The sequence below is a fragment of the Haliaeetus albicilla genome, chromosome 19 (assembly GCF_947461875.1).
Source record: "Haliaeetus albicilla chromosome 19, bHalAlb1.1, whole genome shotgun sequence".
Lineage (NCBI taxonomy): Eukaryota > Metazoa > Chordata > Aves > Accipitriformes > Accipitridae > Haliaeetus > Haliaeetus albicilla.
The window spans coordinates 21,546,766-21,561,369 of NC_091501.1; the positions used below are offsets into that span (position 1 = coordinate 21,546,766).

At 50.7% G+C, this 14,604-nt stretch overlaps 1 protein-coding gene across 1 annotated transcript in view; it reads left to right on the plus strand.

The window, feature by feature from the left end:
* A2M (alpha-2-macroglobulin) overlaps positions 1-14,604 on the plus strand; it is a 31,254-nt gene that overhangs the window by 16,036 nt on the left and 614 nt on the right. Inside the window, 19 exon segments of the mRNA XM_069806738.1 lie at positions 176-317; positions 2,072-2,180; positions 2,519-2,747; positions 3,018-3,144; positions 3,792-3,913; positions 5,270-5,321; positions 5,840-5,923; positions 6,317-6,493; positions 7,006-7,090; positions 8,252-8,408; positions 8,752-8,826; positions 9,110-9,275; positions 10,294-10,517; positions 11,087-11,305; positions 11,605-11,732; positions 12,100-12,190; positions 12,917-12,985; positions 13,414-13,516; positions 14,240-14,281. Coding sequence (XP_069662839.1) covers positions 176-317; positions 2,072-2,180; positions 2,519-2,747; positions 3,018-3,144; positions 3,792-3,913; positions 5,270-5,321; positions 5,840-5,923; positions 6,317-6,493; positions 7,006-7,090; positions 8,252-8,408; positions 8,752-8,826; positions 9,110-9,275; positions 10,294-10,517; positions 11,087-11,305; positions 11,605-11,732; positions 12,100-12,190; positions 12,917-12,985; positions 13,414-13,516; positions 14,240-14,281 — 2,401 coding nt within the window.

Sequence of the window (14,604 nt, forward strand, 5' to 3'; positions counted from 1 at the left end):
TCTTTCTGAGCCACCCAGGCACCCAGACCCAAGGCTGGGGGGATCATCTCAAGGTCCAATCCACAGACAGTAACAGCTTCTCCTTTTGAGGCAGTAAAATACCAATGTCAGGTCTGCTGTGTAAACCTCAACAGGAGTCAGTATCAAAAACCAACGTTGGGTTTCTCTCCCATAGGAAATGGGTTTAAAGGTTTTCACAAATACCAAGGTGAGGAAACCTTGGTATTGCAGCACTGACAATTACATGCCTGCAGGAGTCCGCATTGCATCATCTTCAGTCATGTCTGGAGCACCTATACAGGCAATGAGGACAAACGGTAAAGGAACTGGGTTTTGTTATCACCTCTGTTCTGAACAGAGATCCTGTCTGTATTTTGGGGTGAATATGTAAAAAAGAGCTGGGGTTGTGAATTGAACTCTTGGAAGTAGTACTGAATTGGTGGGTTTGCAGATTTCAGCTTCTGCATCAGTGTGGGGCTTATCTCTTTTGCTGGGTTGTGAAGGTCTACAGAAGCTTTGATAACCCCACATTAGAAGTCAGCAGAACCAGGTAGTTTTCAAAGACTCTGGCAGAGCAGAGGATATTATTCTGCTGCTGAATTCTCTGCTCACTAGGCTTTTACGGTAGACTTCTTTTCCCAGGTATCACTTAAGTTGTCTCCGATACCATTTTCAATCTGTCCTCATTGACTCATCCAGTTTTATGTATGGTCAAAACCGGATGAAGTGGATGACAAAATTTTCAGTGACAAGCTGGTAGACTTTGGGGGCTTAGAATGGTAACATGGGTGTGGTAGAAGTCCAGTCTGAAATGGACCCACCCTATTTCTAAGGGTATCTCAACTCTTACACTGTAGCTGTTTGGGCAGCAGAATTGGCCATATCATCCTCCAGAGTATCATATTAAGGGAAATATCCTAGAAAATCTAAGTTATTTTAGCTGGATAACTGATTCAGAGAGTTTTCCCTTGGCACAACAACCTGTGCTGTTGTACATGTCCAGTTTTAAGACAATTTCAACTTCTGACACAAGTTGCTAAGATGCAAGATATATGCTTTTTAATTATTTTAAACTGAAATAGACAGCAGTAAGAAGACTGAAATACCATGATAGAAAAATACAAGCAAGCCATCTGTCACTCTTGCTAGGAGCTATGTGATACAGCTCTAATAGCATCTTTCACTTGTGCTCTGAGACCTTCTCAGACTCTGGAGGTGCCCATTGCACAGATAGTATGGATACTTGCTAGCTTCAAAATTGTTATTCAAATGTAGAAATTAATTTAGCCAAAGTAAAGATGACCAAACCTATAATTTAGTTAAGAACTTTTCTTCTTTATCTGTTTGGGTGTATTTCTCTTTCTGTTTGTAAAAGCCAGGCAAAGCAAGTCCCACCCACCCCATCTTTGTTTTCCAGTTGTTCAAAACCGAAGTAAAACAAAGGCTTATTTTTTACCAAATTTCATCCCAAACTCAGAATATTTTCTTGGGAATAATTTTTGCATGTGAAAATTTTGGTTTAGTCAAAAAGTCTTTTTTTGCCCCTCCCAAATTCCAGCTGCGTGATTTTACTTTGAGCATCTTCAGCCTAGTTCTTGAGGAGGCCATAGATTTGGCAGGGAGGTGGTTTTCTCAGTCACAATGACCCTACAAACACACTGCACCAGAGGGATGTTCCATTGCTAGCTGGCTTGATAGGATGGAGAGGGATGTCATGTTAAGACTGTACCTGAACGGGAAAAGGCTGCTGGCACAGAAGGTCATAAATAGCTCTTTGCTCTAACATCCTTGTTTTAACCTTGTGAAGTGCTGCCCCACAAACTTTGAGGTTTACTGGAGACCAGTGAGAAATAATGGAAGGCTAGCTCTTCTTGCTAATAAGCCCTGACCCTGAAACTTCACTGCTGTTGGTACCAGTGCTCACTACAGGCACACCAAACATCTGCTGCCAGCACAGCTTCTGATTGCCACAGAGATTGCTGCTTTCTCAGACCGAAGCATGATGCTGATGTAGATCTTGCTTGTTTGGAATTATCAGTAGTTGATTTCTTTTTAATCTCATCACATTCAGGCATTCAGTCAGATAGACTTTATGCCACGTTACGCACTCCTGAAGAGGTGACGGAGACAGTCCGAAAGTATTTCCCAGAAACTTGGATTTGGAGTTTAGTATCTATAAGGTGAGGACCTTGGGCTAGTTCCTTCCTTTTTAATAAAACTGGTTTTATAAAGTGAAAATGTGAATACCCATGTTTGCCAAGCCTTTTCAGTGCCCCAAAGCCCTTCATTGTTTGCAGAGATCACTTGTCAATCCTTTGAGATGGAATTACCTTCAGCTGTGGTTAGGTTTGTCCAAGGAGTGGTTGTGGGTCTGCAAGAAGATGTAGTGTGGCCCTACAGTAACAAACATACTGTGACCCATCATGCACAGGGGCACGTTCAGTAGGCCAAAAGGGGTACAGATAGTCACCAAAATGCCATAAAATCATCTCTGTCCTTGTTCTCCATCCCTCGCCAGCTCTGAGGGAAATGCTGATCTAGACGTGACCATCCCTGACACCATCACGGAATGGAAAGCCAATGCATTCTGCACTTCGGCAGACACGGGCTTTGGCCTGTCCCCAACAGTGTCCCTCAGAGCCTTCCAGCCCTTCTTTGTAGAGCTCACCATGCCCTACTCTGTAGTGCGTGGTGAGTCCTTCACGCTGAAAGCCACCGTTTTCAACTACCTGACCACCTGTATCAGGGTAAGGAAGGTTCAAATCCTTCTCTGTACCTGTGTACCTTCTGTACCTTCTACACCTCTAGCCCTCACCTAGCCTTCTTATCTTATCTCTGAGTATCCCTAGACTCTTCACCCCTGAAATTCTTATGTTACTCCTCCTATATACTCCAAACACAGAACCCACAGCTCCCTGCTCCTTTGCTACTGAAGAAATAGATATTGCTATGGCTTCCTAGCTCCCTGTCTCTCACGAGTACCCTTCCCTGATTCTGCTTCTCTCTACAATTGGCAGGTCAGTGTGACTCTGGCTCAGTCTACTCATTTCCTGGCTACTCTGGTGGAAAAGGAGGAAGAATCTCACTGTCTCTGCGAGAATGGGAGGAAAACCGTGGCTTGGCTGGTGACTCCCAAATCTCTAGGTAAAGGCCTCAGGGTGCTGAAAACTGCAGGGAGGATTTTTCTGTGCTGTTGTCCCTGCTCAGTATGTGGTGTTAGAGCAACACAATTTCCTTGGAAGCACTGCAGCTGAGTGTCTGTCTCATCTGGTGTTATTTAGGAGGCAAAGGCTGGTGGGCTCAAGTGTCCGAGGCTGTGTCTGGCACCACATGCAGTACCATCAAGCCTTACAGCCCTTGGACAACACCTTCTGAAGCCACAGACATTGCTAGCTCTGTCAGCTCCATTCCTCCCAGAGCTTAGATGATTGTCCCATGGGATCATCATATTTTGTTTTCACTGTTGTTACGTGCTGTGGTCACAGCTGTGGTGTACATGCGGGGTAGCAGTGTGCTGAACAGCAGTGGGGCTGGTGAGTCCCACCACTGTGGTGTTCTAGGTTCTGGAAAAGAGTAACCAAAATAGAGTCACCTTTCAATGGCAGTGCAGGTCATCTGCTCCAGGATGGCTACTGATACAGATAGCTATGTTCTTCTGGGAAAGAAGCAGGGCCCAGGTGTGATAGAAAATCCCCATCCATGAGCCTGCAAATTGAAACTCCTGGAAGTGGCAGTGACTCCCATTGCCCCGGCTCTGCCCGGCAGGGCTGGCTGACTCCTGTTTCCTCCAGGGCAGGTGGAGTTCTCAGTGAGCACCGAGGCCCTGCAGAACCAGCAGCCCTGCGGGAACGCCATCGTGGAGACCCCTGAGAAAGGGCGGAAAGACACGGTCATCAGACAGCTGCTGGTGGAGGTATGTGGGCTGTGGGAAAGGAGGACTGAACTTTCCCACAGGCTAGAGTGTATGCTATGATGCAATTGACAGCATGCTAGATAATCTCATCTAGGCTCCCTTTCCCATGAAAGGTTGGATCAGATGATGTTTCGAGGTCCCTTCTATACCTGGGCTGGTCTGTGATCCTATGATTCTATGAGATCACTACGCAGCATGGCACTATGATGGCCTTACATCATCTTTATACTTTGGCAGGGCTGCATAAAGACGGCAGCTTAATAATGCTGTGCAATGTGTCTCCCAGTACTCTAATCTTTCCCTGTCCCTTACTGTAGCAGGACTCCTACTCCAATCCATCCTTCTCTATCTCCTACCTGTCACCTCCTATTTCAATACACCCTCTTTACAGCCTCTCTCCTCCATTTGAGACACCCCTAGTAAGTTTGCCAGTCAGCACATGCTGCCTCGCTGCTAGTTGAGTGGCCAAGCAAACTGACTCTTAAGCTGAGTGTTATGCAGTTCTGGTTTGCTACCATCGTCTGGCACTGGGATGAAGGTGGGAAATTCACAAGCACCTACAGGAATTTGATGCCTGTAGAGAAGTCCCCTCAAAATATTATAAAGTTCCCCTCCAGATATTATAAAAGTCCATGAAAACATGTTAAAATTTTACAGCTTATCCATTTTCTGTGGCAAGAAGAGTCGCTGATGCGATGTGGTACAGAAGGAAATATTGTGTGGCAGTACTGCATACCCTTTATAGGAAAATGCTATTATACTGGATGTGGTAATCTGGCAGGTAGATTCTATGCTCTTAGCTTTTCTCTGTATCATAAAACCCCCTAATGTTTGCCTACAATGTTGTATGGTATCAGTAATGTCACTAGCTATTACAGTGTACACCATCTTCCCTTTCTATTATTGACAATTTTTCTCCCCTAAATCATCTGCAGCATTATGATAAATAGCACTGCAGGCATCTCTTCAGGACAGCCCTCTAGAGCTACTGTGAGCTTTTGCTAACAAAAGCTCTTGCTGTAATGCTGCAGTCCTTTTGTTGCAAGGATGTTAAGTGTCTCTCGCTGCATACAATAGTTGCAGGTCATCCATGTGATAGTAGTGCAGTGTTCTCCTCTCCTTTTCCAGTCCTTCCTCCAGGTACAACACCTGTCATTTAGGATCATATTTCCTGTACTTGCTTAAATTATTATTTCAGAGCTCTGTATTTCAGGGGGATTTTGTAACTGCCTCTCCTTCTTCAGTTCACTCACTTTTCTTTTCACATACCCCTCTGTCCTTGTTAAGGATTCCTCTGTCTGTATTTCCTGTCTCACTAACTTCTCACCTCTCTTGTGTTCCTCCATCCCACCCAAGCCTGAAGGAGTTGAGAAGGAAACAGCCCAGAACTCTGTGCTCTGTGTAAAAGGTAAAACCTACTCTCTCCACCCTCTCCCTTTGTTCCTGTGTGGTTTGATGGGTGGGACGTGCCTGGAGGAAGATAGTGCTGCCTCTGTTATAGTCCAGGTAGGCTGATATTTTTAGGTAATCAAAACATGCTCCATGAGTTGGGAGCTTGAGATATAAGACAGAAGAAAGACCTAGAGAATGGACCATCCTGCCCAAGCATCAGGTTATGAGCTCCGACAGATTTAGCATGACTGTTTGCATCCCTGTTCTCCTGTGTGCTGACATTGGAGTTACAGTGCTGTCTCCTGTTTTCTAGCGGGCCCAGGAAAAAGCTGTAGAGACACAGTCTAAAGTGTCTAACAGTGGCTGGGGGTGCTTTCATGCAGAGATGGCCTTATAGTGAGGGAAAAATGAAGTGACTGAAGTCCGGGTATTTCTAATAGGAAGTGTTACTGTCATTTCACTGAGGCCCCCTCCCCTTCCATTAGCATTTCTTGGGACTGCACTGAAGCTGTTTGGGTCTTGTTTCTCTCTCAGGAGTGTCTGCGGAACAGAAGTTTTCCCTGTTGCTACCCTCAAATGTGGTACAAGACTCAGGAAGAGCATATTTCTCAGTGCTGGGTGAGTGAGCAGCCTGACAGAAGAACCATGTGCTGTTTCTGCCCCTCTGTGTTGGCCTCCTACCTCACATCTTTTCTCCTGGTTTTCAGCACACCTCATTCCTGTCTTTGATCCCTTCTGTCTCGAGCACTTTCCCTTCCAGTTGTGCTCTTCCTTTTCTCCTTTCTGCATGTCCTTTTGTTCGGAGTTCTCTGCTAGTGCCCTAAACTTTCTCTCATTTCTCTCTTTTCCTTTTCTCTGCTGTTCTGTGTTTCAGTCCAGGATCTTTATCAATCCAGATTTTCTTTTGTTCTTCTCTGTCATCTCCTGCTTCTTTTATTCAGTAGCTCCCTCTGATTCTGATAGGCAGCCCTGAGTATCGTTAATATCCCTCTGGTATCTCCTGCTCCCCAGGTGACATCATGGGCACTGCCATGCAGAACCTGCACCAGCTCCTGCAGATGCCGTTCGGCTGTGGAGAGCAGAACATGGTCCTGTTTGCACCCAACATCTACGTCCTGGACTATCTGAACAAGACAGGGCAGCTGAGCGAGGAGGTCAAATCCAAGGCCATCGGATACTTAGTGAGCGGTGAGCTGGGACACGGCTTTTGCTTCTGCTTTGGCTTTTTCCAGATCCTGCCTGGGGTGGTTCTGTCAAATGTTGGCCAGGTGTGGAAAGAGAGCTTCTCTCATGCACAGATGGTCTCTGCTGTATGCCTGAGAAGGCCCTTTGCTGCTTTTTCCTTTATTATTTTCTGTTGCTTAAGCATTAGGGTACGTGATCATTGCACCCACTTTTCCCTGCTCCCTAACTGGGTTGCAATGCAGTGCAGAGCTGTCAGGTGACCTGCTACAGTGACTTGTCCATTGTCATTAATATGTCCTGCCTTCCTTCTGAAGAAAGGCAGATGTTGCTTCTCCTCATGCAGTACAAGCAGTGCATGGAGGTGGGGATGTACCAGTATTTCTTACTGGCCAGGAAAGGTCTGACCTACTCCTCTTTCCTTTGCCTTTGTTAATACAGCTGTTTTTCTCTTCCCCCATGCCTCAGCAGACAGACTTTCTCTGGCATTTGAATCTTGCTTTAACTCTCCATTGCAGGTTATCAGAGGCAGCTGAACTACAAGCACCCAGATGGCTCTTACAGTACCTTTGGACCACGTTATGGCCAACTGGGGAACACCTGGTGAGATTTCAATGTCACCTATGCCTCCCCATGTGCTCCTCTTTCTCACCTTCACATTTATAATAAATGCTGCATAACTAAATAGGAAATGCCGTTATAGACCAGCAGGCTTTCCAGAGCTGGTGTGGTCCCTGTGCTGCCTCCTACTTGATGAAATAGGCTGCATCAGCCAGTTATGTAGCTGAAGCACGTCCTCCCACCAGCAGCTCTGAGGACCATGACAGACAAGAAGGAGATGGAGATAAATTGGGAAAGAAGGGAGCAGGGATTTCGTATCCTGACTGAGGAAGGCTGAAGAGTTGCAGTGGCAGCTCTTCTAGACTAGCATCTGCTGAGAAGGCTGATAGGAAGTGTGTTTCCATGTAAGTGGAAAGGATGATAATCCAAGAGCAGTGCTGTATGGTTTTCTTTTCAAGAGTGTTTGTGTGTTACTAAGCAAAGATAGCCTGGAGGAGCAGGTGTATTGCCAGTGTGACTTACTGCAAAGTTTTGAGTTGCTCCAGTATACCGTTGCCATGCAATTTCAACTTTAGGTAAGGGTAAGAATGGATAATTTCATCACCTTCAGTTTGCTTTTAGTTTCTGAAACAGTATTTGGTTCTTGCCAGCATGTTGGCTTCTCGCTGCATGCCTGCTTCTTCTCCATAACTGCTTGTAACAACTCTAACAAAAACTCTTTTAACATGTTCTTCTTTACTTTAAAACACTGGGGACTTCTGGGAAATCCATGAGACATGGCTTTCTAGTGCAAGAGTCCTGCCAGCAGACCATGAGCTAGCAAGGATTTAATTATTCTTCCCTGTCATTTTGAGTATTACTGTTATGCAGTTGTTGAGCTAATTGGCATGCAATTCCCTACTTTTTCCAAACAGATTTTTTTTTAGATACAGATCAACGATCGCTGTCCTTCAAACTGTAGCCTCAACACAAAGGGATCACAGGGTTTTATGAGCCAAGAGAGGGACAAGAAATCAAGGTGGAAGGCAGTTTTTTGACAGATTTTTTGATGTGAGGATATAATATACATGTGGTCTGACTAATTGGCCCACAGTTCTCCAAACCTGCTTGCCTTTCTCCAGACAGATGATGTGCACATGGGCCCACTCACCTGATGGACAACAGGCCTGCTCAGGCCCTTTCACTGCTCTTTCTCCCTTTCAGGCTCACAGCCTTTGTCCTCAAGTCCTTTGCCCAGGCCCGACCTCACATCTTCATAGATGAGAGGCACATCCAGGATGCTTTGGTCTGGCTGTCATACAAACAGAAGGAGAACGGCTGTTTCCGCAGTTCTGGGACACTCCTGAACAATGCTATGAAGGTAACATGTCTGCCTGGTTGGTTTTTTTGTGGGGCTAGAAGTTGACCATAAGTCAGATGGGTCCAGTTGAGCTTCCTGAGCATACAGGCAGATGGGAAATTCCCGTGTCAATGGCAAGCACTTTGGAGCTGGGCGCTATTCTCTATGATCACCACAGTAGGAAGGAGAATGAAGGCTAACCTGCACTTGATAAGTGGTATTGATACCTCCACATTAGCTGCAAGGGGGAGGAGGCAAGCTAAGGGTCTACAAGGCAGAATAAAGTATATCCACTAGAGTGGGAGAAAAGACTGAAGATGAGAAGCTAGGTGGGGTCAGCATCTACCTTTGTGTTTCCCTGCAGGGTGGAGTGGACAACGAGGTCTCGCTGACGGCGTACATCACTATTGCGTTGCTGGAGATTCCTCTGCCTGTAACTGTATGTGGCTCTACCCTAACTTGAGTCAGTTATGTTGTGTCAGTCTGTGATGACGCAGTACTGGCCAGAATTTGCTCCAGATTGGAAAAAGGACTTGGTTGTTGAGCCCTGTGATACAAGAATTATGTACTGTCAATTTTGGCATTTCTGCAACACGTACACTACTTGTTTCTACACCTCATTCTGGCAGACCCCTCCTCAGAGTTCAGTGGAATGATGTGCTATTAGTAAAGCAAAAACCTAATTTCTCCCAGCCTTTTAATCACTATTTATCTCTCCCCAGCACTCGGTGGTCCGTAATGCTCTGTTCTGCCTGGAAACAGCAGCAGATGAGAAAGAAAACCACGTGTACACCAAGGCACTGATGGCGTACGCCTTCGCCCTGGCAGGGAAGGAGGAGAAACGGAAGGCATTGCTTAGCTCACTTGAAAAGGAAGCTGTGAAAAAGGGTGAGTGCTCCTGCTGGGACATCTCTTTCTTCCAACCCACTGGCCTTGCATCTTCCCTTGGTAAAATGGTTTCTGTTGGTGGAGCAATGGCTGCAGGAACTGGCTTCTGTGGGTGGGGAAAGGTGCAGGGAGAGGAAAAACTTGTGCAAAGGGGTTGCATTTTTGAGAACTCCCTCACAGTGCCCGGTCCTACTTCTCTGCTCCAAGGGAGTTCATCCAGAAGCACTAGGCACCATCCCCATCGGTGCAGAACTAAAGGTTCTCCTTCCTACTGCTAGAGTCTCTCCGCAGTCCGCTCCTCTTGCCACACCAGGCACTGCTTAGCAAAGGCTTAGCAATGTTTACGGCTACCCCTTCCTTCCAGTGCACATGCTCAGCATAGAACAAAGTTGACCTTGCACAGCACAAGGCATGATAAATCAGAGAAAAGCTGGAGGTGCTGAGAGAGAAAGCGAACATACAGGTCATTTCAGAGACCCCAGCATTAAGCTCCGAGTCTTCCAGGAAATCACATAACGACTCGGAAGCATTCTGGCAGGGTCAGGCCGGACAGTGGGTTTGCCCAAACGTTGGGGAGTGGGGTTGTGAAGGAAGTACTCCCAGCACCTTTTGCCTTCTCCGCCTGCAGGAGACTGTCAAGCCTGATCACATTCTTTGGGTCATTTTGCCTCAGAGCTTGTCACTGCCCGCCCCCGGCATCTCTACTCCACAAGGGGAGGAGTGTCATCCTTCTTGGGTCCCTGGTTCCTCGAGCTGCCCAAGCCCATAAATGTCTGTGTGAATCTGGAGTCTAGCACAAAGTGGTAGCCAGGGCTGAGGACTGAGCCTCAGCAGTCTCAGGCTAGATGTAAACCTGCAGCAAGTGTAAACCTAACCCTTGCCTCTTCATCCTGCGTGACGGATGCATCCTGGAGGCTCTGTCCTCCCAGCTGGACCGGCAGCAGATCAAGAACTCCCTTGCAGTAACTACTAATAATTGCTTCTTGTCTTGTCTCCACGCTCTCCGCCTCCTGTGAAGATGGGTCTGTTCATTGGCAGCGACCTGGGAAAGAGCCAGAGGTTGATCTCCCGTACTATCGCTACCGAGCTCCCTCTGCTGAAGTGGAGATGACAGCCTACGTGCTCCTTGCTCACCTCACCACGCAGCCGGCACCTTCCCAGGAGGAGCTGTCATTCGCGTCTCTTATTGCAAAGTGGATCAGTGGTCAGCAGAACCCCAGTGGAGGCTTCTCCTCCACCCAGGTGAGCTGCTTCCCTCCTGTGACTTCACACATCAATGTCAGAGGATGGGAAGTGTCAGAGACCCAGGTGGGAGCACAGTAAGTTCTGCCAGGGCAGGGACTGTAGCCCTGCAGTATCTACCGCGGTTGCCAAGTTCCCAAGAGGCTAGAGGCTAGTATGGCAGGTAGTGCCTCTGGGAATGACCGATACTTTGATTAATGACCTGGTTTTCTTGACACAGTGGGGCAGAATGGTAGGGACACAAGGGTCGTGTGTCTGTGCCATTGGAGAGGGCTCCCACTGTTTTTGTGCGTATGAAGTTGCTGCCTCACCCAGTGGCGAGCGAGCGAAGGCTGCGCGGAGCTCCACGCCAGGGAGCTCAGGCAACATGCAGCTGCTGGGCAGAGGACACGGGAAGGGAACGGAAACACGCAAAAGCTGCTCTTTCCCTCTGTCCTTTCTACTTATAACTGGAGAAAGTGAAGAACGGAGGGGAGGGTGCGTGCCGACAGCAAAGGGCAGGCTGTGGGCGGACAGGCTGTGGAAAGGCTAACCGCATCCCCCTGGGTGCCGGGACCCGTCTCTTCCAGGACACAGTGGTGGCTCTCCAAGCCCTGTCCCTGTACGGAGCTGTCACGTACGCCAAGAGCGGAGCAGCTTCCAAAGTGACCCTGCGGTCGGGAGGGGACTTCCAGCAAGACTTCCAAGTGGATCCCACAAACCGCCTGCTGCTCCAGCGCGTGCCCCTGCCCCAGGTGCCAGGGGAGTACAGCACGGAGGTGTCTGGCGAAGGATGCGTCTACCTGCAGGTGAGGGTGCTGGGGGCAGGTGGCATCCTGGGAGGGGAGCCCCTTGCCAGGCAGGAGCCAGGGAGAGGGCAGAAAGGACAGGAGAGAGGGCAGAAGTGGGAGGGAAGGTTCTGGGAGAGGGAAGAGGAGAAGAAGAGCAGAGGTGTGTGGAGGAGAAAGAGGGGGAGGCAAGGATCCGCAACGTGGAGGAGCTGTGAGAACGGGAGAAGTGGGGAGGCTGGGTGGGGAGAGGATCGTCGCTCTCCTGCACCCAGCATGCACACATATGTGCTCACACAGAGCTGCTGGCTCTCCTCTAGACAAGCCTGAGGTACAACGTGCAGCCCACACAGGAGGATGCACCCTTCCTGCTTCACGTGTACACAATCCCAGAGACGTGTGCGGACTCCAAGGCTCACAAGGTCTTTGACATAGGCGTAAATGTCAGGTGAGTCTGTGTTTGGGTCTGGGCCTTCCTGAGAAGCCATGGGAGCTGGACGAGGTCTGGTTGTCCAGGGCGAGCCAGTCTGGAAGCCCTGCAGGAGCAGCACATCCCCTGGAGAAGCGGGCAGGAGGCAGCTGGGCTGGGAGGAGAGACTGTGGAGGAAGGCCATGTCCTGCAGTGGTGGAGCTGTGTGGGTAGCCCAGAGCTGGGCTTGTGAGAGGCTGCACAGATGACCTGGAGACCCTGGAAAGCTGGAGAAAGAGGTGCTGGACTGTCAGGACGTGGTGGTGTGCCAAGTGTTATGGAGAAGGTGGAAGTGCCCCCAGCTTTGACTTGAGGTGTACTGAGTCTTTGTTGCTTGATTCCTTAGTTACACGGGGGAGCGCAATGGCTCCAACATGGTGATTGTTGATGTGAAGATGCTGTCGGGATTCATCCCCGTGAAGTCCTCCGTGAGGAAGGTAGGAGCCTGTTTGTCAAACAAGCAACATCTATCTTCAAGACACTTTCCAAGCGTCTGTAGCAAACTAGAGGGCTTCAGGGTTTTCATCAGCTTGCTCTTGCCATTGTCATCTGCACATTTGCTATCTACAGCGTCCTCTTTTCATACCTGGCTGAAGGCCAGCACAAGGGGAGACAATGTGATGAATCTAGGAAAAATAGACTAAGTGATTTTTTCTTTGGACTGGTGATTGGCACCTTTATTATCACTGTGTCCCTATAGCTCCCTAAAAGCATCTTCTGTGTGTAGGACATTCAAAAGTAGTGCTGTTTCCTTTTTCCCTCTGCTGGTCTGACAACACCTTCTAGCATTCTAACTGTTCAGGTCTTGGGTCACTGTTTGAGATGCCGAGCAGGTGCACAGTCTGAAAAATAAGGGCAATCATAAGATACTGCAGAACTAGCAAGCCAGAAGGAATGTATTCTCATCGAATGGTTCCATCACTGTGCTGGAACCAGGGCTCAGTCTCTGCTGGAGCCAGGCTGTACTTCATCAGCCAGGCTGTGAAGGGAAGGCCTGGGGACCATGATACCTAGTGGCACACCAAGGAGGCAGTTCCGTGCTGCTGACTTAGTTCCCTGAGTACCCCAGTGTTTCATCCATGGTACATCCCATCCATAGGACTGTGCAAGGGGCACAGGGAGACCACCCTCAACGCAGTAATATCTTGGTCTTCTTTCTTCAGCTGGAAGGCCGCCGCGTTATTGAGCGCACAGAGTTGAGTACCAACCACGTCCTAGTGTATCTGGAAAAGGTAAGTATCCATCCGGGGCAAGGACCGGTCAGAAACACAGGCATTGGGACATTTGGCCCCATAGGGCAAAAGATCGGGGACTCAAAACTACTATGGCTCTGACAAGAATAGGACTGAATCTCGTACTGACTTCTGCCGACCTTTCAGACTTACTGGTACTTTGCTCCCCAGCCCTCGGCAGGGTCTCCCCCTGCCCCGCGCAGAGATGGGCCCTGACCTCCCCACCAGCCAGAGCCTCCCCCCGTGTGGGGAAAGGCCCCAGGGTTTCCCCTTTTCCCTCAGCCAGGCCCGCAGCCCCCGCACCCCCCGGCCACGGGCACGGGTGCCAGGGGAGAGTGAGGGAACCCCGGGGACGGCCGTGCGGGGGGCACGGGGGGCACGGGCCGGCGCGGAGCCGACCCTCAGCCTCCGCCGCTTCCCTTCCCCAGCTGAGCAGCGAGACCCTCAGCTTCTCCTTCACGGTGGAGCGGGACATCCCCGTGCAGGGCCTGAAGCCGGCCCAGGTGAAGGTCTACGACTACTACGAGACGGGTGAGTGCGGGGCTGGGGGTGCCCCGGGGAGCCCGGGGGGGGCCCGCCGCTGCCCCGGGCCTCGGCCCTTTCCCGCCGCCTGCCTCCCTGCCTCCCGCCCGGGCAGGGCCCCGAGAACACCGCGGGGGTGTGTGTGAGGGGGCAGGTCTGGGCGGCGGTGGCTGCGCGGGGGTCCCCTCATGGCCGCCCCTCACACCGGCAGCTGCCCTGCCCTGAGGGAGCGGGCCGAGGAGGCCATCCGCCCAGCCCTCCGAGCCCGGTCGCGGCGCCCCGGGCAGAGGAGCCGAGCCCAGCCGCGGGCGCCGGCGGTCCCGCCTTCAGGGCCGGCCCCAGAGCGCAGCCGCGCCCGCGCTCGCAGGCAGAGCCTCGGCCCCCGGTGCCTCCGCTGCCCCGGCGGCTGGGCCGGGGTGGCAGCGGCGGCGTTGTCCCCAGCCCACCCCAGCGAGCTGGGGGAAGGTGCCCGGGCAGCCCTTGGGCGCGGCGGGGTGCAGACCTGCCGGGGCCGCCTGTGCGAGGGGGGCGGCTCTGCCTCGCTGCCGCGGCCAGGGCTGTGAGCGGGGCTCCCTCCCACCCCGGCTGGGAGCTCGGGGGGGGGGAGGCTGGGGATGGAGGCAGTGGCCGGCTGTGGGGCCTGGGAGGAGCGTCTCTCTGGCACCCGTCCCTCTGCCAGGGCTGCCGAGGGGCTCTGACAGCCCGCTGTCTCCCTCCCCTTCTCCTTTCCAGATGAGTTTGCCACGCAGGAGTACGGCGCTCCCTGCTCCACAGGTAGGCTGCGCAGGAACGACTGACGTTTTCCAGCATGGACTACTGCAGGTTGTCTCTAATTGGAGTCTTTGCAGACCGTGGGTTTCCTCCGCCTGTGTATACTCTCGGCATTTATCTTCACTGTGCCTGTTGCAGTCGCTAGGCAAGCCTTAGTACAGAGACGAAAAGCAATGCTGCCACCCGATGTCCTGTGTAAGATCGGATGCAGCTTTCATTGTGGCTCAGTGAGAATAGCAATCCCACTGTTACTGCCTGCCTTCGCACAGAGGCGCTTGTCTATTCCTGCCTGTGTGTCACGTTGTACAAATAAGATTGAAATCTCT